The following is a 24288-nucleotide window of genomic DNA, read 5'->3' on the forward strand; positions in this document are numbered from 1 at the left end:
CTCAGGGGAGCAGGGTTCAGCACTATGCCATCCCCAACAGACACACAGTAACCAATCCTATTTTTCACTTAATTCCACTATCACCACATCGCTTGCTCTCCTTTGTCTCTGTCTCTGTCTCTCTCTCTCTCTCTCTCTCTCTCTCTCTCTCTCTCTCTCTCTCTCTCTCTCTCTCCCTCTCTTCCTCCCCATCCTTGCTCTGTCAACGTCCTGCCTCAGCAGTTTTATTACACGCAACGCTGTTTTTATTCACGCACCACATTTTGCCACATTTCAACATCTGTGTGTGTATGTGAGCGTGTGTATGTATGTGTGTGTGTGTGAGTCTGCGCCTGGCTGTTTTTCAGACAGGTTCAACAAAGACCCTGGTGTTTGGTCCGCCTGCTGACAGAAGCAAAGACAGGGAAGTCTGTTAAAGTACAGGGCAGTGGGTGGAGGGAGAGGCCGAGAGACACTGAGAGAGAGAGCGAAGGAGGGAGAGAGAGAGAGTTCAGGAAAGAGAGGCTTGAAAGAGTTCAATGACCACAACAGCATAGTCAGCATATCTTTGAGAAGGTGGGCTTTGTGTACCCATGGTTGCTTGAATATAGTAAAGTGTGATTCAATGGGGGCGTGTGTGTGTTTGTGTGTGTGTGTGTGTGTGTGTGTGTGTGTGTGTGTGTGTGTGTGTGTGTGTGTGCGTGTGTGTGTGTGAGAAGTCATCTGTGTGTGAGTCTATGTTTAGACATGCATCTGTCTGGGTGTTTATATGAGCTGCTGAGTGTCTCAAAGAGGCTTTTCATGCCGGGGTTGGGTCTTGGTCAAATCAAATGCGACACTGGGTTGTGCTGGGCCAGAATACTTTGAAGTAACTGTAAAGTCTTTATCAGTTTATTCAAACCATTGCAACATGTTATAGTCTCTGTCTTTCCCATTGACCCCTCCCCACCCCCTACCCCCATCGAAAACAAACATCCCGGAATAAATTGAGGCGACTTCTGTTCTCCATTTTCCTCCGGCAGCAATCCTACGAAGTTCCCATCACCATGAAGGCCGTGTTTAACTACGTCGACACCTTCTCTTCCCGTATCCGGGAGATGGAGCTGCAGAACAGGGACGGCACAGAGTGTAAGAAGGATGACAAGCCCCGCTCCCTGGAGAACTTCCTGTACAGGTACGGCTGCCTCCACCACTGACAACGATAATAATGATAATGTATTTCACAATTGACATTCACAATCACAACCAACAAATGAACGAGTGTTGAAGGTGCTGTAAGTGAGCATCCAGAGGTGTAATCATAGAAGAAATGCTTTGATTGGTCTGAAGTGAGCCAGAAGAGGTGGCAAATCCAAATTGAAAAAAGATATTCTCACAGAGCATTTCACTCACTAATGGATGAGTGGCTATGTTGGAATGGCTATGCCATTTCCAGCAAATTAAACACAAACAATAGCTCTTAAATCTGACCTAAAGCACGGCGGTCAACAAGGTGGTTCGATGTGTGGCTGTTCTTTGACTCTTTAGCTTAAAAAAAAAACCCATCCCATTTGGTGGATGTTTTCATGCAAAGTGACCTACAATGCTGCAAGTGCATACACTTCCTAGTATGTGTGGTCCCCTATGAAATTGAGTCCCTATCCCTGACAGTCTTAATACAATGCTCTGCCAGTTGAGCTAAACAGGACAAAGTCCACTCTGTAGGACTGTCTAGCTCAACTGGCGGAGCATGTCATTCAGGCCATATAGCGTGAGCGGTCGTTTAATCATAGTATGTTTTACTTCCCCTTATACATCTGATGCTGAGCCCCCACCACACACCACCAAGATGTTTATGAGGTCTACTTAACGGTGACGATAATGATGATGGTAGCCTATTGGTAACCCCGTTGTGCCTGTGTGTCTTCTTATGTGTTTTTACTTTGTTCGTGTTGCATGCATGTCAAACGAAATAAAGACCACAGTGGTTTAACCCCCCGATTGATTCACTGCGGTGACACCGTTTCCGGAACGGTCTAAAGCAGGAAGGCTGTTGTTTGTTTCCATGGAAACCGAATTCCATTTTGATGACAGCAGAGAGGTCTGACAGATTTTCCTGCTAAATTAGGGGTTGTCATTTGCCTGGCGCATACGAGATGAGATTATACCGGCGGTATACTGCAGCACTAACTGCTCTTTTAGGTTCAGGCCTTCGGTTACTATTTCAAACCAAAGCTTGGCTCTCGTCTCAACTTCCTGGGTTGTTGCAGGTTCCGTTGGAGACGGCGTCTGTTTGTAATCTCGGCCCCTAACGATGAGGAGTGGGCTTATCAGCAGCAGCTCTACGCCCTGGCCAGCCAGGCCTGTAACCTGGGTGAGTTATTGGTCACCAACCCATCACAGACAATCCACAACCAATCACTCACCAATCACCAACTAATCGCCAACCATTCATAACCAATGGATGGCCTGTGATGCTGCAGTCACTAGAAAGAGTTTGTTGAAGCCAAGGGCATAAGTTTCATTACGTGGGTCGTCCAGATTGTTACATGGACCACTTGAGGATACATTGATGTATGTTCATGAGGGAGTGCTTGATAATAAGGAATGTTATTGTTTACTAAAGCTTTACAGATGTTCTTGATATCAAACTGTGTGTGTGTGTGTGTGTGTGTGTGTGTGTGTGTGTGTGTGTGTGTGTGTGTGTGTGTGTGTGTGTGTGTGTGTGTGTGTGTGTGTGTGTGTGTGTGTGTGTGTGTGTGTGCATGTGTGTGTGTGTCTGCATGCTTGCGTGCGAGCTTGTGTGTGTGGGTATTCCCCTATAAACAATGTTTATACAAGGCTGCTTGTGTCAGGATATCATCACAACCTTCGTTTAAATAGTTTTTTTGGTCCCCCGCTGAAAGGTTTTCATTTTCTAAAATGACAAAATAGGCTAACCTGTACAAAAGGTTTTGTAACAAACACCTAGAATGAACCATAGCATAAACACCTACTCAAGACTACTAAATGTTACTGATGTATGTCGTTGATTGTATTTATATATGTATATATAGTATTTTAACACAGCTGCTCCCTAAGTACGGACTTTCCCCATGTGGTCCAGACTATTTAATCATGTGAGGGAAAGAAACGACTCTAGACCTTGCTTATCAGCAGTTCCAGACCAGTGACGGTGTGTGTGTTTTCCCCGCCGTGTTGCTCTTGGCTGGGCCTCCAACCTGGGCTGCGCCCCTCCCTCCCTCCCCGAGTTTCTATACCCAGACAAAGGCCTGCCCGGCTGACTGCACTGTGGGCCGGGAGGATCATAGTTTTCAGTCTCTCACCTCATAATAAAGCCCATGAGGTTCTCAGTTCTCATGAAGTTGTAAAAGAGGATGCAGCTGGCTGGGCTGAACTCAGCACCTTGTTCGGTATCTGAGTGAGCTGGAAAGATGGCTTCAATAATATTCCGACCTGTTTACATCATCGCACAGATTCAAAGCACAATTTAATATGGAAGGAAGCAGGTGGCAAAAGCGTGGTAGATAACAAATTATTGATTTTGAAGCTTTGAAGCGTCAGGCCCGTTCTAAAATGTTTGCTCTTTGTTTTATTGTATCTCCATGGTAACACAGGTCTGCGGCACATTTCCATTCTGAAGCTGGTTGGCACTGAACAACAAGACATGGGCGGAGTCTTGGAACTCTACCCGATTAACGGTGAGAATCCCATTTAAAGAACTGTTCCAGACATTTGTCTCACCTGGGAAAGGGCGTGATCTCAGCAGGTCCAAACAGAAATATAAATGTACTGCACACGCATGCACAGACACAGACACACACACACACACACACACACACACACACACACACACACACACACACACACACACACACACACACACACACACACACACACACACACACACACACACACAAACTGCCATGTATTTATTGGCTGAAAGGTCGGCCAAACTTTGCTCAGCGCTTCCCACAGAGATTCTGCTGAGAGTTTTACCTTCCGTTAACCCCCTCTCTATGCTGGCCACCATGTTTACTTTCCACATTCAAGCAAACCCCGTGCACCAACACCACCTTCCACCTCCTCCTCCCCCATGTGGGACTCTCTATTTAAAACAGCCCCCACCCTTCAAAATGTCTTAACTTCATGTGGCCTGAGGGTTGCTTCACCTTTGATCATTTCATTGGCCAGCCGCATAAAAAAAAGCAATACTGCATCTGACGTAGATAGGATCTTTTCATGGCGCAGCACAGCTGAATAAGCATGCGTTCTTCTGCCGTAGAGGCGAAAGGTAGCGAGATGGAAATAGGATAGTTTTGACTCTTTTCATTTCGCAGGTCTTGCCATCGTTTAACGCCTCACCGTGAAGCCTCTTTCCCTATAGGGAGACATTTTTATGCTTTCTGTTTCCCTCTTTTTCTGACTTGAGGTTCATCAATGTTTTCTCCCCCCCCCTCCTCCAACACCACCCCTGCTCCCTCCAACACCACCCCTGCTCCCTCCCTCCCTTCCTCACCCACACCTCTCCCCCCTTGCAGGGAGTGCCACGGTGGTGCGGGAGGGTCTGTCGCCCTCCCTGGTGCAGGACATCAGGAACTACTTCCAGGTCAGCCCAGAGTACTTCTCCATGCTGCTGGTGGGCAAGGATGGCAACGTCAAGTCCTGGTACCCCTCGCCCATGTGGTCCATGGCCATCATCTACGAACTGGTGGACTCCATGCAGCTGCGGCGGCAGGAGATGGCCATCCAGCAGTCGCTGGGCATGCGCTGCCCTGAGGACGAGTACGGTGGCTACGGCTACCACCAGCATGGCTACGAGGAAGGCTATCACCAGGGTTACCGTTACTAAGGACAACGGTTACTGGAAAGTGTGTTTGCGTGTGTGTGTGTGTGTGTGTGTGTGTGTGTGTGAGTTTCCCCTGCTCGACACATAATGGCCGATGCCTTCAAACGCTTCCCCTTGGTCAGGAAGGGAGTTATGTTGGGAGTGGAGTCCTTGTATGTCCTTTGTTTTTTTTTAGCACTTAGTGGAGGCTTTCTGCTGCTTTCACATACCCTCGGTTATTTTATCCTCGTATGCAAGAAAAGCAATTTAAGGATCAGGATGAAGTTTTTTACAAAACATTAGAAACAGGTGTATAGATTAAACTTGGGTTTCTGATATGTAGCTCTTGACTTTGTTTTGGTTTATTGCTGTCATGTTTTGCACGTTTTATGGTCTGTCTTCATAACTAACTTCAGGGCAGAATTGACATGGTCACTATATCACTATTCAGAACTAGTTAACTTCTAGATGCTATATATGTAGGCCTATTTATTGGACATGTGTTGAGGTACAGGAGAACACATGATTGAACAAATAGTGAAAATCTAACACATGATTTTACTATTATACTGTTCAAACTGCTACAAAGTATAATATATAAGATATTGCTTTTACGCTGAAGACACTTTCCTTCACTTCCAATTGAGATTGACTGCCAATTGAGTAAATTGTCAAAATGTGTTGGTTTATTATGCCACCTAGTGGTAAAAATGAATACAAGTTCACTTTCTTTTCAAATTGTCTTCCATATGGATCTAAACATAGTAGTATAATTTGAATGAAACTTATAAAAACGTTGTTTTGACAGTATCGTGTTGTTCCCTCTATCTGTCGTTCTTCACCATGGCTCAATTCTACAAAAAGCAACATTAGAAGCACCATCGCTCAAGACCCTCCCTCCAATAACTATATGCACAGTAAATATAATAATACATGATGGTTGTATACATCATTTGGATATCAGTAATACATCGTTATTAACAGTTTGGTACAGCCATCATGACAGTGGAATTAGATTTAAATTATACTTGGTTTATTAATCCTAAAGGGTTTAATTTACCTCCAAAGGAAGGACAAACAGAAATCAAAGCCACCGTTTCTATTGCATCTTCATTTTAACATAGCGACACAAAATATGGCTACATTCATTACAAAAGAATCACCAATTATTGAGTTCCCCCAAGTTCAGGAGGACAAGCCGCCTTAAGAAACTGCCCAGAAGAAAATACTAACTTAATTGGCTTCAGCAGCCACCCTAAAAATAAACTGTTATATCAAATTATTTTCCCTTCCTCAAACATCACCAAAATAGAGTCCCTGAATTAATGTGAGGTGAGTAAGACCGAAAGACCCCTAATGGCAGGGAATTGGGTTTCGTTCTACACTTAATGCAATAAATCACATCTATAGAAACCAGGTGACCCAGTCACAGCCAGCTCCATGTTGGGTCAGTGGTATACTGTTGAGGACAGTTGAAAAGACAGCATTGTATGCATGTGAGAGGCAGAAACAAATATATTGTGGCTGCATGCAAGCAAAAAGTGAAAATAAGTTGAAAAATAATACATAAAAAATGTTTATTGATGGACATAAACAAAAGTGTAGGCATGATTATTCCTAATAAAGTAGTAATGTGCAATAAAGTGAATTTCTAAAGTAGGTATATTGGTTCACCAATTTAGTATTGAGCAGCTTGTTGGACAGGGAGAAGCAGGGTTCGAAACAGGGCCCAAGACCCCTTTGCGTGACCCTGGTGACCTCCTGAAAGGCTACCAACATTGAAGTTTCAGTCAGTGAATCTGAGTGAGTGGCCGGTTTCGTAAGAATTCATCCTAAAGGATTTAATTTGCTGTGTTTTCTTTTTTTTTTGAAAACACAGCAGTAGTTGGAGAAAGGGTAAAGAACAGAAAAAAAGCCAAAAAATATCTAAAATAAGACCAACTTTACTATACACAGAGACATGCTGGCTAATGTGGTCAGTGTTGCCACTGCGAGCAGTGATGCAGAAGGGCTGTTCCATCACGTCTTGCAGTGTGATGCACAGCCCCGAATCCAGCTGCAGCATACGCTACACCACTTGTCCACATTCCCAATTTAAAAGTACACAGGGCGAGGTTTCCACTGAAGTCTGCACCGTCGAAGCTCAAAGTGGCAATAGTCTCAACACTCAGTGTGTGCGTCGTTGGAACGTCATGCAGTGCCATTGCAACATAATATAAACAGATCTGGGAATATGTATTGTGCAAGCAACTGAGGCAAACAAAGAGTGTTAAGTATAGTGATAGATTTACTATTTCACTTAGTTACCATTTGTTTTGATCAGCTTTTTTTTTAACATGTTCAAATTGAGGAAAAGTGCCAAAATCACCTATAATATAATTATACGAGTGCATTCCAACTGCAACTGCACACATGATATGGTCAGTAGCATTTGAATTTATTTTCAGAAATTCAGCCAAAGGTTCGATAAGTTACAGACAAAAAAGAAAGACAACAATGATAGAATGTGAGGAGGTACAGATCATCATCCCTTATTTCCCTTATTTTTCTCTCACACGCACGCGCACACACAAAAACACACACACACACACAAACACACAGGAGAAGATTAACCCAATCCCTGCCATACAATTAAGAATAAAAAAAGAAATGTAGAAGTCTGATGTTAAATGTTACATCAAGAGCATCACATCATGGCCCCATCCCTCCAATAAGAATCAAAGTAATACCCAATGGACTCGTTTCACAGAGGCACCAGGGTAGGAAAAACCCAGGTGTCCTCCATGACACTAAGTCAGGTCTGCTCCTCATGTGCTAGGGCACGGGTAGAAGGCTTTCCGTGTTTCCCACTGATGTGCTGTGAAAAGGGTCAATTGTTTCAGAGTGCACGATTCTTCTTTAACTTTTATCAGTGACAGCATAAGGTATCAGCAAGATACCACTTATGAACAGGCACATTTGAACAGCTTTGTACAGTACTATTGCAGTCACAATAACAGCGACAAATGATGGCACATGCCCAAAAGAGCACCCAAAAGGGTAATTTAAGACATTGTGCCTCTTCTCACTGAAGCATAAACACAGATACGGAATGGCACGAAAAGTACATCTGTGTGGCAAAGTATCAGACATGATACAAAGACCAATGTGTTGATTTATCGAGGGCAAGGGTCGGGCTAGAGTGAATCCTCCTCTGATTCACTGTCCGTGTTCGGCTTAGTCAGCCTCTCCAGCTCCTCGCCGTCCTACAAGATGGAGACAAAAGCAAGTCACAATCCAAACACGATGGTCTAAAGTCTGATAGCAGCAAGCTCAAATCTGGGTGAACGGGGCATTTCAGTTTATTTCGCCTCATTAGTTGTTTTTACCAATTGTGTTGCTGGAGGAGGGGAATCTGTAAGCGCCTAAATTGGTTAACCACAAAAACAAAACTCAGCCAGCACTAGTCGACTTTTCCTGGTTGGAACACAAGCGCAAACATCTTATCCGGACCACCAATGCTAATCGAAGAAATGTCTGGAAAGTTTGAAAATCAAGACCATTTAGACTGGCCACTCCAAAACTAGTTTTGCAGTTTCTGGATTCAGGGCCAGTTCTGCTATAACAAAGAATGACCGCCGGATCCGAGATTAATCACAAATAACTCCTAACACTACCGTACAGGATACCTTTTCTGATCAATTAATTTGATCTGTAGAAAGAAAGGAAGAAATCAATATCTGGTTGATGTAAATGTTGCCAATTCTAATGCTCATTTCAGAAGGACAGGCCACCTTAAGCAACTTCCCAGAAGGCAACACTAACTTGGCGACAGCAGCCTCACACAAAACGCAGTAGTGAGCGTTTTCTCTAATTACTTCCTCTACCTCAAACATCATAAAAAAAGACCCTCATCTGAACAGGCCATGTAAGAACTAAAGTAAACAACCCTCACGGCAATGAATTGGGTTTCATTTACACAGAAAAAAAATCGCAATTATGAGATCCAGGCTACCTAGTCACAACCAGGTTCTTGTGTCAGCAGCTGTAGTGGTATGAGTGCTAGGGCTTGTCAAAAATGAGGTATTGTGCGCATTGAGAAAGAGTGAGGGAGAGAAGCTGTTGGCAGAAAACAGGAGTGCAAAAAGGGTGCTTTCCTGTGTGCTGCGTACCCCTCTGGACCTCTCGAAGATCTCCCCGTCGACACCCCGTGCGCTCTCCTGCAGGAGGTTGTACTGGTGATCTTTGGCCCGGCTGGCGTTGTAGACGAAGATGGCGAGCAACACCACGGGCGCCTGCAGGAAGAAGTGGAGCGAGGGCCGGAACTCGAACAGGAAAATGGAGAGGCCCGTGACCAGCACAGTGGTGATCTGACCCGTCAGCACGTGGAACATGTTGTCTTTGAACTTCAGGATGAAGGCCACCGACAGACCCAAGGCAGCTGAGCCGGAGGAAGAACAAACACAGCAACAACGGCACAAGGAATTCTTACTGGGTTTTATTCAATAGGAGGAAAGACTTGATCTTATATTTGTTTTTGATATAATTTTATAGCAATCGTATAGCTAGTTGGTATTCTAGGTTGCATTACAGAGAGTTGTGAACCTACCGACAGATGAGAAAAGGTGTGAAATGTCGAATGGATGCATGGTCCTCATATAATAATAATAATAATACATTTAATTTAGAGGCGCCTTTCAAGACACCCAAGGTCACCTTACAGAGCATATAGTCATCATTCAAAACTATGTAAAACAGACTAGGAATAAAAGGAAAACAGAGGTTAAACATGAAGAATAATAATAATTAATAACACTCAAAGACGCCTAAAGTGAAGGGGGACCTCACTAACCACCACCAATATGTAGCACCCACTTGGGTGATGCACGGCAGCCAATCGGTGCCAGAACGCTCACTACACACCAGCTTGAGGTGGAGAGTTAGGGATGAGGTGGAGAGTGAGGGAAAAGAACATTTAACACTATCGATCACATTTAAACAATATCGACCACATGTAAACACTATCGACCACATTTAAACACTATGGACCACATGTAAACCCTATCGACCACATGTAAACACTATCGCCCACATTTAAACACTATCGCCCACATTTAAACACTATGGACCACATTTAAACCCTATCGACCACATGTAAACCCTATCGACCATAATCGACCATATCTACACTACTATAGTAGTGAAAAGTAGTGAAGTAGTCAATGTTAAATTCTCAATAGTTCTCCACAATATCATCAGGGTCTTAACCTATGCAACTCACCAGTGACCAGAACCAGAGCCAGAGAGTAGATGCTATGGCCATGGAGGAGTCCACAGTGTAGGCTGAGGCCCCGTGCCTCTCTGCCGAGCCCCAGGGTTAGGCCGTTGAAGACCAGACCGAACGCATAACTACACAATAAAAAGATATTGTAAGAATAAACCTGACTGGAACGGATATTGCAAAACTCTTGCAAAAAAGCTTCCAGGATATGTGTGTGTTTGATTGGGTGTGTGTGCGTGCATGTCTCATACACTTTACTGTTCTGGATGAAGATGCTCTCGGTGAGCTGCTTCCCTTCCTTGAAGATCTTCTCGTTGTAGATGTTGGCCATGGAGGAGATGAAGCACTGGAGGAGGAGGAGGATGTGGCCGATGCCCAGCGACTGCAGCCTGACCACCAGGTTGTCCCTCCAGGCCTGTACTGCCGGCGAGGTCGGCCACCACTCGCCGCTACTGGAACACCACAGAGCAAATGCTTTGGTTTTCATTGAAGTCAGAGTTCAGACCGACCGAATCTGGATGAAGAAACCCTCTGTGTTGGGCAAGCCAACTTTAGTCACCACCGGTTGCAAAACACGCCGAGTACGTTGGCGAGATTGCGCTGGTCAAAAACATGTAAAGAAAATTCATTCTTGGCATGGACTTGGCTGAAACCAAGGATGAGACTGTACGAGAGGAGTTCTAAAAGGATAAAGAGTTAGAAAGTCGGTTCCACTGATTACTCTGCTCTTCTACACAGTATAAAATCCAAAAATCTATAGAAACACAAAATACTAGAAGGGAGTGAGAGCATAGCATTTAAAAGCAGCCCATACCCATGTTTAATACAACCATCAATTGAACGAATACCCGATCCTATAACCCAGGCCCACTGGCCCACCTGCTGTTCCTCATCTGCTCCAGAAGCTGGGTGTACAGCACACAGGAGTTGGAGGGGGCAGACAGGGGGATGGCGTGTAGCCCCGCCACGGGGAGGGAGCGCTGGCTCTCTGCCGAGCCTGTGGTCAGCGAGACGATAGCCAGGACCAGGATGAGCAGCGCCGCCCACTGGACCCAGGACAGGCGCCTCCTGGAGGGGGAGCAGAGGAACAACAGGCCAAGGTGGAGCAGCAAGTAAGGCAGTTACAAATGGAATAAACCACCAAGGGTTGACACAGCCCGGTGATCAGCTTTCACCACAGTTACCGTCAGTGGTCAGATATTGGTTACTCTTTTATAACGTTATGTTTTTTTTAATGACCTAAATCATGATTCTTCTGCTGCGCATTTGGGTGTATTACTTTTGCGTTGTCAAGGAAACATCGGATCGATGTTCTATTTGGCCGTTGCTGATGTTGGATTGTACAATCTACGGGGAGGCCAGAGCGGGAGACGGAGAGCATTCACAACCAAACAACGGGATAAGATAAGAAGCCGTTTCCAGCTAAATGTATTACTTGCTTATTGGCTGGGTTACTTTGCAATGGGTTGATAAAGAACCTTTCCAACAACAGCAAAACGTCCATATTCTACGGCTCAAACAGAACATTACAAAATGTCCCTTACTTCAGCACCAGTCTGAAGAGTACGGCTGTTGTCAGGATGACAAAGTTGGAGAATATCACAGCCATGGCCTGGGACAGAGGGTACAGTGTTAGATCATAAGCCAGTTAACAAGGCATTGCTTCAAACACAAAGACAAATACTGAAACGTCCATCATTCAGTAATATAACAACAAAAATAAAGTAACTATAAGAGGATATAACAGAATTATCTGTGACTGATAAACGTAAATAAAATTCCTTTCAAATTTTAAAATCGCCATTTCCTTTCAAAATCTCTACTATAGGGATTGAAAAATCCCAAGCAACAATCTTTCAGGGTGTAACATTCCTCTTCACTCTGACTGCCTATATAGTCAATATGTTAAGTTTGTTTAACAATTTTAAAGTGTTGCCATGGTAATGTTGAACTATGGCCAGGGATCGACTCTATTGACAAGTCTTAACAGGCAGGGGAAGCTCACAGGTTGCAGGTAGGTCATGACGTAGAAGATGATGAGGTTGTCGAGGAAGTATAGGAAAGCTGGAACGGACCACTTGAGAAAACTGAGGAAGTGCGGACCAGGAGAGAAAGCCAGTTCTCTGCATGAGCGTCCCTCTGATGGAAGAAACACACACAGCGACGAATGAGCCAATGAGCAGCAACGAAAACGTCAGTGCAGTGCTTTGGTCAGTGATGCTTACCTCGGACTATGACCCTTAGTGACATGACAAGACAGAAGAGCAGTTTGATCGCCTCCGCCAGGAAGTTGACAGATGCAGGGAGGAAGTCATACTTGTTTGCTGCAAGTTAAGTGACATTTGATACACGTATAATTTGAAAATAGTATATGAATGTGTGTACAGTAAAGTGAACTCAATTAGAATACAATGGGTCAGTAGGATTTAGGTTTCATTATGTGTATTTCATATCGAAATACAATCAAAGTACAAACTTGACCACATTGAGCTCCAGACTTTGGGAGACAAAAACTGTCATGAACGGTCATTCAGTCATGAACTGCACCTGCATTGGCTGAATATTTGAGCAGCAGGATGCGACTGGTCCCGAGAGCGACAAAGCACAGGCCCAGACACAGGGTGTAGGCCAGTGAGCAGGTGCACAGCCTGGGACAGCGAAGGCAACACGCCATGGCTGATGCCAGGGGCAAGGCGTTTGCTGGAAGTCTCACATTAATAGCTCCTGAATCAACCAAAACATGAAGATATGTATATGAGACATCGTTTCGTCACAGTGAAGATGTAGAGAATATAGTGAAAGAGGGATAATAGGAAGAGAATGAAAAAAACTTTTTTAATTGAATAACATTCAATTTCATCACAAGGTATCAATGTCTGAACTACGACCGCACAATTGTTCTTTCACTTCCGTACAGTCAAGGGAACAGATAAGACCATTGTTTTAAAACTTTTAGGTTCTACTCTGGACTCGATCTTCATGTTCTATAGAGGAATGGAATAAAGAGATGTCTAAAGCAAGACGGCACGAGTCTTTATCATGTAGGATATCGGGCTACACTGGAAAATAGTTACCCATTCACAATGCAAGTAGTACTGCATAGCCTACATCGGAGGTGGGGTTGATCTCCTCTATCAGAAGATGACTTACGCAAACGTACTATAGTTTGTTACACTTAAGGCTTGATGGTGTAATGATTTTTCTTTTTGAGCTGGAGATGTATACACCTGCATCCAAACAGCAAACCACCGGACAGTTTTCCAGTGTAAACATTGCAGCCATGATCAAAATTGAATTGTTACTGCCCTCTAAACTCTGCCTAAAATGTTCACCAGTAAGCTATATGAGAATGTTGAGGATTCTCCTAAAATAACAAGTATCAAAGGGTTTCTTACGTATGTTTTCGTATTCCCTTTAACAGCTGTCCTTAAAAACTGTCGCGTTTCCTGGTTCATTTGAATACGCACGCGCCTTGTGGAGGGTGCAACGATGACGTCACCATAAGTTTCAGAGCTGCGTTCATGGAGTATATAATGTCCTTTTACATAGTCCATAAAAATACAAAATAATAACATAGCACACACAATAATTAGATGTATCAAGGGTCAATAAAAATTATTGATACAATTCAGAACCAAAATAGAACCTCAAATAGGCCTAAATATAAAAATAATTTAACAGAAATGTGTTTGTGTACCAAAATGTCATATATTATCATGCATATAAGGTTAAGTAGTAATTTTCAAAGCATTTATAAATGAAATCACAGAAGGTATGATTATGTCTTTATTAATACAATGTATATTGATTAATAGTCCTACTCCTGAAGCTGTGTAGGAAGATCATACTTTATATTTATAAAAAATTAATTTATCCAGGAATTGTGAGGTTAGCATAGTTGGTCATGCATTTGTCATCTTTACAGTTCTTGTGTATAGATGATGGGAAGGAAACGCCCAGTCAAAACACAGATGGTTTCCATTAAACAGGTTGAAAAAAATCTAGGCAACTTCTCTATATGTGTTTGCTCGTGGTTCTGTATGTGTGTCAGTAACAGATAAAGCGTGTGGAGTGCGGAGCGTTGTGTCAGAATACGGTTTCCTGGCTTGAGGAGCAGACTGTGCGTCATCATCTGTCATTCCAATCCCCAGATATGAGGCTTTGCTCCTGGGCTGGACCCCAGTGTTATGTGCCTTTCCTGGTTCTTCTGGCTGTTCTTCCACATGTCACAGCAGACCAGGACAACCCCAAGGAGAGACATTACTATGTGGCTGCTGTTGAGATTGACTGGAACTACTCGAGCAAGGATTCTCTTGGGTAGGCCTCTAATCCACTTGATTTCTACTTCTGTTAATTCATGTTTGATGTGTAGTGATGATTTTATTCATGTAATAACTGCATAAGGAACAGGTTTTGTCTATTAAGTTGGCTTTCGTGACTTTTGGCATTTGTGAATTAGTAAATTATTAACTCTGGCATGGCATTGGCCCTCTTTGGTAATCATGTTGCAGAGTCTGTGGATAGCTTGAGAGAAGCGGTTGTATTTGACTGCCAGTGCATGCTGTTCTAATCAGTTGAAAACATTGTAGTATGCGATGCAATCATTGGATAATATTTAAAATATCTTCATTGTAGATTCAGCTTTGGCATAAGCTAGTTACAAAGTTGTGTAAGGAACATTTCCTCAGCTTCCTTCCCCTGTGACTGGTTTGGTAATTGAATGAAGCTTGACTGGTGATGGGCGCAATGGGTGGATTCACTTTTTGTACTTTTCCACCCTGCTCCAGGAACGATTCCACCTATAAGAAAGTAGTCTTTAGGGAGTATGAGAGAGACTTCAAGCAGCCCAAGACTCATCCAACCTGGCTAGGTAAATCCTGTTCATCTCATTCAGTCTACTATATTCTAAATGCATAATTTTTCCTGAATAGCTTTACCAAATGTACTACTATTAAATAATTTAGCCCGATACAGTCAGTCATTTTTATTATATTAATCATTGCCATATTGTTTTCACCCACTAAAAGAGATTAAGTATTGTTCAATACTGTGAAAGTCTGTGACATGATGAGAATTCAAATGACTCCAGCAGATGAAGCTGAATACATGACTGATAATGGATGAGGTGAATCGATGTTCCACAGGTCTGCTGGGTCCAACGCTGAGGGCTCAGGAGGGAGAGACCATTGTGGTCACCTTCAGGAACATGGCGGACCGGGATTACAGCCTCCACCCACATGGAATCGCTTATGGCAAACAGTCGGAGGGTGGGTGCTTGCAGTTTCCCCTTGGCTTACTTGCATATCATGGCCACACTGAATCCGGTGGTTAACCAAGATCCAACAGGAAGTCTTGTTGAATGAATGGCATCAGTCTGGGATCCCCTCACAGAAAACAATAACCAAACATATAAGTGCTCTTCTGGAACAAGTTCATTCATACAACAAGCCTGAGGAAGCAGAGACAATAAAAAAGGACAGAAAGTCTAAAACTTACTATCAAAACAAATGACTATCCAAAAACCCAAGCAGGTTTACAGCATAAAAACAAAGTGTAAAAAGTTTCCCACACATTTTACAATAAGCCTTTTTTTTTTCAGCAGCCATTATAGGAACACTATCATCAGTGTTTATAATCCAAAAATTATAAACATAAAGGATATGTTGCCTGATATATACATATATAGAAATATATACCATAGTACCATGTTGATTTTTTTTTTTTTCCTTTTTATGAGACTGTAAACTATTTCTTGCAGGGGCTTCGTATTTTGACAACACCTCTCTGAAGGAGAAGGAGGACGATGTGGTGCCCCCTGGTGGTGAGCACACGTATTACTGGAAGGTCCCCTCCGCCGTAGCTCCGCAGAAAGACGACCCCGCCTGCCTCACCTACACCTATGTCTCTCACCTAAACGTGGTGAAAGACTACAACAGTGGCCTCATCGGCACCTTGTTGCTCTGCAAGCCAGGTACACCCTCCCGTGTGATGACTGCTCAGACACACAACACATTACATATATAGAGTGTAAGATGTTAAAGTGGCAGATGAGAGAGGGTGTGTAATAATATCCCAGTGTACTGCAACGCAATTCCTGTTCCCTTACTTTGAGCTGTGTAGGCCACTTCACAATCCTAAAGCAGGTCGATTATGAGATAAACAATAACACAACAAAGAGAGGGAGAATATATAAGGACTTTTTTGACAAAGAAATATCCAAAACCTTAGTTAGGGTGCCCCGATCATATGCATCGTCAGCGATATCTCTCAACTATCTCTCTCTACCTCGGTCTCTCTCTGATCCCAGGCAGCCTAAATGAGTTTGGCGAGCAAGTGCATTTCCCACAGGAGTATGTGTTCCTGTTCGGGGTGTTTGACGAGAAAGAGAGCTGGTTCACCCCAGCAGGCTACTCCTCAAGCAACCACGTGATGCACACTATCAATGGATATGCCGCGGGCTCCCTACCAGGTCAGTCCTCCTCCTTCCTGTCCTCCAAAACAAGTCATAGGTAAATTAGTCAGTTAGCAAACATATTTCATATTTTCTGTTTACGTATTTAAACTGTTTATTTGAGTTATTATCACATATACAGACAGACAAACATGGATGCACCCAAATTAATCAATACAATTTCTCTCCAGATGTCGACATCTGTGCTCACAGCACCGTGAGTCTGCATCTGGTGGGCATGAGCTCCGAGCAGGAGGTGTTCTCTGTGCACATGAACGGCCAAGTGCTGCAGCACCGGGGCCACAAGATGTCCACCGTGGGGCTGGTAAGCGGCTCGGCCACCACTGGCAGCATGAGGGCCGTTCACCCAGGCCGCTGGCTCCTGTCCTCACAGACCAACAAGCACATGGAAGGTATGTTCACTCAAACCACATTCATTCAGTGGCTATGGAGCTGGACATTCACACATGTAAAGTACATTTTTTGATATATGGTAAGGCCAATAAACATTAACAAATAAAATGTCCATATTGCAGCCGGCATGCATGGCTTTGTGGATGTGAGGACTTGCAAGGGCTTCGAAGCTAACCGACGTAGGTTGACCATAGAGCAGCAGCGCCACAGCAAGGAGTGGACGTACTACATCGCCGCTGAGGAGATCATGTGGAACTACGCCCCCAAAATGCCAGCATACATTGACGAGTTAATGCCCTTTGAAAAGTTGGCTTCTAGCAAAAATATACAAAGAGTGTTTATTATTACTAATATACATTCTAAATTTGTATTCATTTTAGGGACTTCAAGGTCAATTACCTTGACCAGGGTAACCACAGAATAGGCGGGACTTACAAAAAGGCTGTCTATACACAGTACACAGATGAAACCTTCACCGTGAGGTCAGAGGAAAAGCAAAGAAAAGCAGAGGTCGGCATACTGGGCCCTGTGATCAGGGCCCAGATCAGGGATGTCATCAAGGTACGAGTCAGACTTACTACCTACTTCCAGACTGAAGTGATAAGTGTACTGACTATATGTTCCCATTGATCTTTCACAGGTGGTCTTTAAGAACATGGCTTCCAAACCCTACAGCATCTACCCACATGGGCTGACCATCGAGAAGTCACAAGAGGGAGCGACGTATCCTGAAGGAGGTTGGCAACAGAACACTGTTCACAAGACGACAACAAACGCAACAACAAAATGGATCATATAATATGGCAATAAGCTAAACAAGCCCATCAACAAATTCATATCCGACCAAAGAAGAATAGAATGGGAAAATAGAAGAATCATAGCGGATGATGGATATATGCTTTCTATGCAGACACACCAATCCAATCCAATTGATTGGATTGGTGTGGGCTGCCTGTTCCCATAATCATAATACAATAATAGCTTCTCGGTTTATTTAAAGGCAATCAGACCCATGCTGTTCAGCCAGGTCAGACACACCATTATGAGTGGAAAGTGGTGGACGAAGATGAGCCCCTGGATACAGACGCACGGTGCCTGACCTACCTGTACCACAGTGCAGTGGATACACCACGGGACATCGCCTCTGGGCTGATAGGACCCCTCCTCATCTGCAAGAGTCAGTCTCTGAATGTCAGGAATGTACAGGTAACACAACCCTAGTCTCACAAATCAGACTTTTGATTAACATTTAAAGATGTAAACCAAGATGTTTGGTCAGACATTTATCGACCAATCATGTCGCTGGAGGCAGGGAATATTCAAACTCAGCCAGCTAAGTTAAATATGATAAGGTTATTAAAATTGTTAAGGTGAAATTGATCCGATCTTTTCTTTAATCTGGTTTTGTGAAGAGCAACCTAACGCCCCGTGCCCACTACCTCCGTCAGTTGTCCGTTGCCCATTGACTTTGAATGGGGACGGTCGCGCAATGCATTGTGGATCCGTCAGTTGACTTGGAGCGTTCGCCACCGTCAAAAAGTTGAAAAATGTTCAACTTTTTCGGCAGCGACGGATCCGTCATCCAATCAGATCGCGTATGCAAATTTAAGCACTGTGACGCGACTCGGGCTCTGACGATACTGGAAAGCGGGAAAGCGGGTAATCTTGCCTCGCAACAAGCAGGAAGAAGCGGGAAGAACCCGGCGAACCGATTTGATTGGCTGACGGATGCATCTGCAAAGACTACTCCCCCATCCGTCAGCCACGCCTTCTGACGTCCGTTGACTGACGGTGCAGTGGGCACGAGGCGTAAGGGTGCTGGTTTATAGGACTGCTGGATCCAACAGTGACACCTTGCTCTCAATAGTCAGTTTAACAGTAGGTTAACTTAACTAAGAGGCATACAAGCTATGGCGTGTAATGATACGATGGGGTTTGTTTTGTTCAAAGCTTAAAACAGACAGGGAGCAGCATGCCATGTTCATGGTGTTTGATGAGAACAAGAGCTGGTACCTGGATGACAATATCCAAAGCAAATGTGGTGAAGAAACTGTGAACAAGGCAGATCCAGACTTTTATAAGTCGAATGTCATGCATAGTGAGTTTCCCTATCATTTATATCTTCCATCTGCCATTCTTCGTGTCCAATATTATTTTGGTTGGCAAACACAAATACAACTCTCTTTTTTTTTTCTTCGCAGCGATTAATGGTTATGTGTTTGAGAGCGGTCAACTTTTGGGATTATGTAATGGGGAAACTACCTCTTGGCATTTGTCAAGTGTTGGAGCACAGGACTACATCCAGTCTGCTACTTTCTATGGCCACACTTTTAATCTCAATGATCGCACTGAAGACATCCTCGGACTCTACCCTATGACAGGAGAAACAATCTTCATGAACATGGACAACATTGGTCAGTTGTGGCTCGCCACGATTTTGTGAAAAGCCATCGTCCATGTCGATGTTTGATTGATAATAATACTAAATAACGTTTCTTGTCTCCTGGATGATTCAGGGGTCTGGCTGCTCACAACTCTGAACTCCCAGGAGTCAACCAAGGGCATGCGATTGAGGTTCCAAGATATGGAGTGTACAATGTACAATGAGTCAAACAAGGAATTTTCTTTGTGGGAACCCCCGACTTTGGAAGAAATCAAAAAGGAAGACGAATTGAAAAAGAAGCAAAAGGTTGAAAAGAATAAAACAGTAGAGGTTGATATTGAAACAGAAAGGCTCGTAGACGAACTAGGCCTTAGATCTCTAAAGGAGCAAAGCAGAGATTCAGACGTCGAGCAGATAGACCTCTCTCTCCTTGACTATGATGCAGTTGATGTTGAGAATTCAATCTCTGGCTCCCCAGCACCTACCAGTAGCCAGTGGCCAGACACCAGCTCTGAGGATCAGAGCGATTCACTAAGCTCGGAGGAAATAGTAATCGACCTTCAAAACCACAGTTCAAATGCCATAGAAACCAGCCACTTAGTCCCACGGGGACACAACCATGATGAGAAACGCCAAACTGTCCCTTTGAAGATCCCGAATGAAATTGTTAGGTTTCTTGGTTACGATGCCCCTCTTCCTGAAGCTCAAATGACCTCAACCCCAAAAAAGAAGCCAAAGACGAACGAGGTGAACCTCCGCCAACTTTCTCAGAAAGGCCGGAGCATGAAAATCAATAGGCGGGAAGAATTCAAGCCCAAGCCCAGGAGTGGTCCGCCGGTCTCTCCTCTGGGATTCAATCCGGGAATTTCCCCCCGCGGGATGCAACCCAATGGGCCGCAGATACAGCCCGTCTCTAGCAAGGAGGATCTCATCAACATGCTGGGGGTCATTGGTGTTCCCCGGTCGGACTGGAGCGATTATAGGCTTAACGATCGAGACAATGAAGCCACCAAGTACTACCCTAAAACTGTGGGCAAGAATGTGAGGAAGTTTTTTATATCTGCTGAGGAGGTGGAGTGGGACTATGCTGGTTATGGACAGAGGTAAGTACATAGTCATTTCATTGACAGAAGGACAAACATTATGCACAGATGTTTAAAAGTTGCAATGTGTAACATTCACCTAGCTCGTAGCTACCAATAACCCGACATATCTGTAGTCAATGCTGTTCGATAGTGATTTCATTAATGTTCTCAAATAAATCACATCATATCACTTATACATTTTACAAATAATAAATGCTGTACCTCTCCATTGCTGCACAATAATTTACCCATAGACGCAATAAAAACCCTCTCATTTATGCCACCCAGGCAGCAGAGCTATGCTAGTTTGCGTGACACAGTTACACAGCCAGTTAGAGTGGACAAAACACAGTCATTGAGTTCCCGCCAACTAACTGGATGGGGCTTTATCTTACACAGGTTGACTTGAAAGATACCATTTATCCTGTTGCATTCTTAGGAAGCAGGAAAAGACACTCCAAACAGGGCGGGAGACCAAATTCACCAAGGTGGTGTTCCGGGAGTACCTGGACAGTACCTTCAGTACCCCAAACCTTCGTGGGGAGATGGAGGAACACTTAGGCATCCTTGGGCCGCTTATCAAGGCAGAGGTTGGACAGAGCATTATGGTAAGACTAGCAGCCCCTGCCTGCCAGAACATTTATAACACATTAAAATCAATCTCTTTTGGAGATCACATATTCTATGATTTCCTTTATGTTTGGATCTCTCCATTTTCGTAGATGACAAGCATAAATATAATAATGACTTATCAAATAATAACACATTTTCCATATCAATCAATGACTGTAATCAATTATTATTGCTCAACCCCTTGCTTGTAGGTAGTGTTCAGGAACAGGGCCAGCCGTCCATACTCAATGCACCCAAATGGAGTATCTTATACCAAGCGAACTGAGGGGTTGTCCTATGAGGACGATTCCAAATACTGGTATAAGTATGACAATGAGGTTCATCCCAATACCTCCTTCACATACTTATGGGCGGTACCCGAGAGGGTGGGTCCATTGCCAGGCGAGTCCTCATGCCGTACCTGGGCATACTACTCGGGTGTCAATCCTGTAAGTGTAATTGAATATCCTTGGTCAGTTGGTGGTGCAGTATTGAAAATAGATTGCATAAAATTGCTTATGAAACGCAAAGCTTTGAATGTATTCCTCCATTATATGGCCAATGCGACTTTTTAAGTAGTAATATAATGGACAATTTGATTTCTTCTAGGAAAGAGATCTCCACTCTGGTTTAATTGGGCCTCTGCTGGTCTGTCGGAAAGATACCCTGAACACCAAGCTGGTTGATGTGAGGGAGTTTGTGCTCCTGTTCATGACCTTTGATGAGTCTCAGAGCTGGTACTATGAGAAGAATTCTGAGATGATGAGGAAGAAGAAGAGTCCTGGACTTGGAAGAGCATTGGATCCCAACCTCAAAGAAAAGCTTCAGTTTCATTGTAAGAGGTTGTTTGACTCAGATTATGAATGCTAGTACCCAGTTCAACCATATCCTATGAAGATCTTATCCATGTTCTTGCCTAGGAAGAGAAAACCTGGTAAGGATACACATCATTTCCATATTCATGAGAGCTTTCAACGTTGTGACCCACAGCCATCAACGGCATCATATTCAGCCTGAAGGGACTAAGGCTTTACACCAAGCAGCTGGCATGCTGGCACCTGATCAACATGGGTTCTCCCAAGGACGTTCACACTGTCCACTTCCACGGACAGACCTTCACCCAAATGAACACCAACAGCTACCGGCAGGCTGTGTACCCACTGCTGCCTGGTCAGTAGTCACTGCTCATGCTCTATTTAATGGTGCAATGTTGATTAATCAGTGGTGTCAACAAATATTGTGAAAGTGATAGGGGTATAGAAAGCAAAGAGAATTCATGAAATGCTTGACTTTTCATATCGAATAATGATTTCTCTTTTTTCATTTTGCTCATGAGCCATTTCTGTCATTCCATGGGCTCAGTCTCTCACGGTGCCATGCTCTTTCCCAGGCGGCTTTGCAACTCTAGAGATGTGGCCATCTAAGCCTGGTCTGTGGCAGCTGGATACAGAGGTGGGCGCCATCCAACAGAAGGGAATGCAGACCCTGTTCCTGGTCCTTGACAATGGTGTGAGCCGGTCGCCAACAGTATCTGTCTGGGGGATCAAACCCTCGTAACAATCTCTCCCCAATTCAGAAATACATCTGGTTCCAATATAATTTGTCATAATCGCTTTCTAGTGCAGTTTCAGCCAAAGAGCACTTTGCAATTCGCCTGCCACAGATTTAAAGAAAAAAAGATATAGCACCTACATCTTTGTGATAAGACATTTTCTAAAGTACCTGGTATAGTGATTCACTGGATGTTGACACAGACCTGTGTTGTTCTTTAACACATTCTTTTGATGAATGTTATTATTTCTGTCTGTTTACCCCAGAATGTTCCAATCCTATGGGTCTTGAGTCCGGGAGTGTGAAAGACAGCCAGATCACATCCAACCACGTTAGAGGTATTGTGTCATGGCTTGACACACAACCACACATGCGATTGAGAGTAGTATACGTTATCACTATCGCCAAAACTAATTTCTGGCCTCTTTTAAAGGGCACTGGGAACCACATTTGGCCAGACTGAATAACAAGGGTAATTACAACGCATGGAGTACAGATAAGGACAACAGCTGGATTCAGGTGTGTGTGTGTGTGCGTGAGTGTGTGATTGTGTGTTTGTGTGTGCAGGTCGTTTCATACAATTACATGTGTACACACTAGTATCCCAGAAGTTGTTGGCCATTCAAGGGTATACTATGCTCGCAAGGTACGTGATACCACAGAGAGGATCTGACTTATTAACCCTTTGATGCAGGTGGATTTCCTTCGGCCAGTGGTTATAAGCCAGGTGGCCACCCAGGGTGCCAAAGAGAGGCTTCAATCCCAGTACGTGGTCAACTACACCATCTCCTACAGCACAGACCGCAAAAGCTGGATCTTCTTCAAGGGTGACAGCCCATCATTTAGAAAGGTCAGTGCAGCAACTTGAATGCCCTCAGTAGTGCATCGCTGTTTCTCAGACACCACAGCGCTGCAGCAGGGGTTTTAATTATTAAGGATTGGAATACGTTTTAACTAGAGCTGTCAAGCGATTAAAATATTTAATCGTGATTAATCGCATTAATGTCATAGTTAACTCTAATTATTCGCGATTAATCGCAAATTATTTTTCTATGCTAAATATCCCTTGATTTTTTTGTCCCATAATTCTTCTCATTTTAATTCTCTTATTAACATGGTGAAGTGCATCGGCTTGCCTTGTGCAAATGATTTTTTATTGATAACAACATTGGCATATACACTGATCAAAACAGGACGATACAAAAAAAGAGCCTATAGTGCAATTAAACGACTGCTTTGAACAATTGTCATTTGAACATAGCAGTCAGGCTACTGCTTCTTTGTTTTGAGCCAAAGAAAAAAAAAAAAAAAAGTTTTTTTTTTTTTTTTGTATAAAATAATTGCGTTAATCGCGCGATAAAAAAATTAACGCCGTTAAATTTGGGTTGCGTTAACGCCATTAATAACGCGTTTAACTGACAGCTCTAGTTTTAACGCATTGGGATGGAGGTTTACCCTGAGGACTTTACTTACTACACTCACCTCTCAAAACCTCTTCTGAACTAGATACAATCCAAACAAAAGGTATGTAATCTGAGAAGTCATACAAAGATGTAAACAAAAACACAATAAGTGTGAGCCTAGAATGACTTACCATTGATGTCAATACGATAGAGACGTATTCTCAATTTGTAGGAATCGAGATGGGAACTTGGCCAATCCAGACCTTTCAACAAGGGGGCATCTTGGGATTGCTCGGTGAAAATTGCGGGTTGCTTTGTGAAAAAAGTCTGACCCTAACCCTAA

The 24288-nt window shown here is 43.6% G+C and overlaps 3 protein-coding genes across 6 annotated transcripts in view; 2 read left to right on the plus strand and 1 right to left on the minus strand.

Annotated features, from left to right (window-relative positions):
- ccdc80 (coiled-coil domain containing 80) overlaps positions 1 to 5596 on the plus strand; it is a 14005-nt gene extending 8409 nt beyond the window's left edge. Inside the window, exons 7-10 of the mRNA XM_030343463.1 lie at positions 1002 to 1153; positions 2229 to 2332; positions 3576 to 3659; positions 4500 to 5596. Of these exons, the coding sequence (XP_030199323.1) occupies positions 1002 to 1153; positions 2229 to 2332; positions 3576 to 3659; positions 4500 to 4810 (651 nt within the window). The 3' untranslated portion in view covers positions 4811 to 5596. The remainder of the gene's footprint in view (positions 1 to 1001; positions 1154 to 2228; positions 2333 to 3575; positions 3660 to 4499) is intronic.
- Positions 5597 to 7055: 1459 nt separating this feature from the next.
- On the minus strand, positions 7056 to 13539 carry slc35a5 (solute carrier family 35 member A5). Of its 3 annotated transcripts, none has more exons than XM_030343465.1 (10): positions 13442 to 13539; positions 12594 to 12770; positions 12272 to 12370; positions 12052 to 12185; positions 11591 to 11658; positions 10926 to 11114; positions 10298 to 10495; positions 10047 to 10174; positions 8923 to 9206; positions 7056 to 8031 (listed from the first exon to the last, which is right to left on the minus strand). In XM_030343465.1, exons 2-10 carry the CDS (start codon positions 12718 to 12720, stop codon positions 7963 to 7965), a joined length of 1296 nt encoding a protein of 431 aa, XP_030199325.1. In that variant the 5' UTR covers positions 12721 to 12770; positions 13442 to 13539; the 3' UTR covers positions 7056 to 7962. The 3 variants fall into 3 exon arrangements, with proteins under 3 accessions (XP_030199325.1, XP_030199326.1, XP_030199324.1); XM_030343466.1 differs by having other exon boundaries at positions 8938 to 9206; positions 10298 to 10498; XM_030343464.1 differs by having other exon boundaries at positions 10298 to 10498.
- Positions 13540 to 14098: 559 nt separating this feature from the next.
- The window catches only part of LOC115533398 (coagulation factor V), a 13673-nt gene continuing 3483 nt past the window's right edge, over positions 14099 to 24288 (plus strand). The window contains exons 1-21 of one of the 2 annotated variants that reach the window (XM_030343910.1): positions 14099 to 14363; positions 14834 to 14916; positions 15191 to 15313; positions 15805 to 16017; positions 16354 to 16515; positions 16689 to 16910; positions 17034 to 17199; positions 17292 to 17472; positions 17552 to 17648; positions 17912 to 18117; positions 18862 to 19009; positions 19113 to 19325; positions 19428 to 20397; positions 20819 to 20987; positions 21204 to 21440; positions 21601 to 21826; positions 21982 to 22161; positions 22382 to 22498; positions 22809 to 22880; positions 22976 to 23014; positions 23237 to 23392. In XM_030343910.1, the coding sequence (XP_030199770.1) occupies positions 14200 to 14363; positions 14834 to 14916; positions 15191 to 15313; positions 15805 to 16017; positions 16354 to 16515; positions 16689 to 16910; positions 17034 to 17199; positions 17292 to 17472; positions 17552 to 17648; positions 17912 to 18117; positions 18862 to 19009; positions 19113 to 19325; positions 19428 to 20397; positions 20819 to 20987; positions 21204 to 21440; positions 21601 to 21826; positions 21982 to 22161; positions 22382 to 22498; positions 22809 to 22880; positions 22976 to 23014; positions 23237 to 23373 (4125 nt within the window). In that variant the 5' untranslated portion in view covers positions 14099 to 14199 and the 3' untranslated portion in view covers positions 23374 to 23392. Of the gene's footprint in view, positions 14364 to 14833; positions 14917 to 15190; positions 15314 to 15804; positions 16018 to 16353; positions 16516 to 16688; positions 16911 to 17033; positions 17200 to 17291; positions 17473 to 17551; positions 17649 to 17911; positions 18118 to 18861; positions 19010 to 19112; positions 19326 to 19427; positions 20398 to 20818; positions 20988 to 21203; positions 21441 to 21600; positions 21827 to 21981; positions 22162 to 22381; positions 22499 to 22808; positions 22881 to 22975; positions 23062 to 23236; positions 23393 to 24288 lie in introns of both variants that reach the window. The other variant, XM_030343909.1, reaches the window with a different exon arrangement.

This window comes from Gadus morhua, chromosome 20 (assembly GCF_902167405.1).
Source record: "Gadus morhua chromosome 20, gadMor3.0, whole genome shotgun sequence".
NCBI lineage: Eukaryota > Metazoa > Chordata > Actinopteri > Gadiformes > Gadidae > Gadus > Gadus morhua.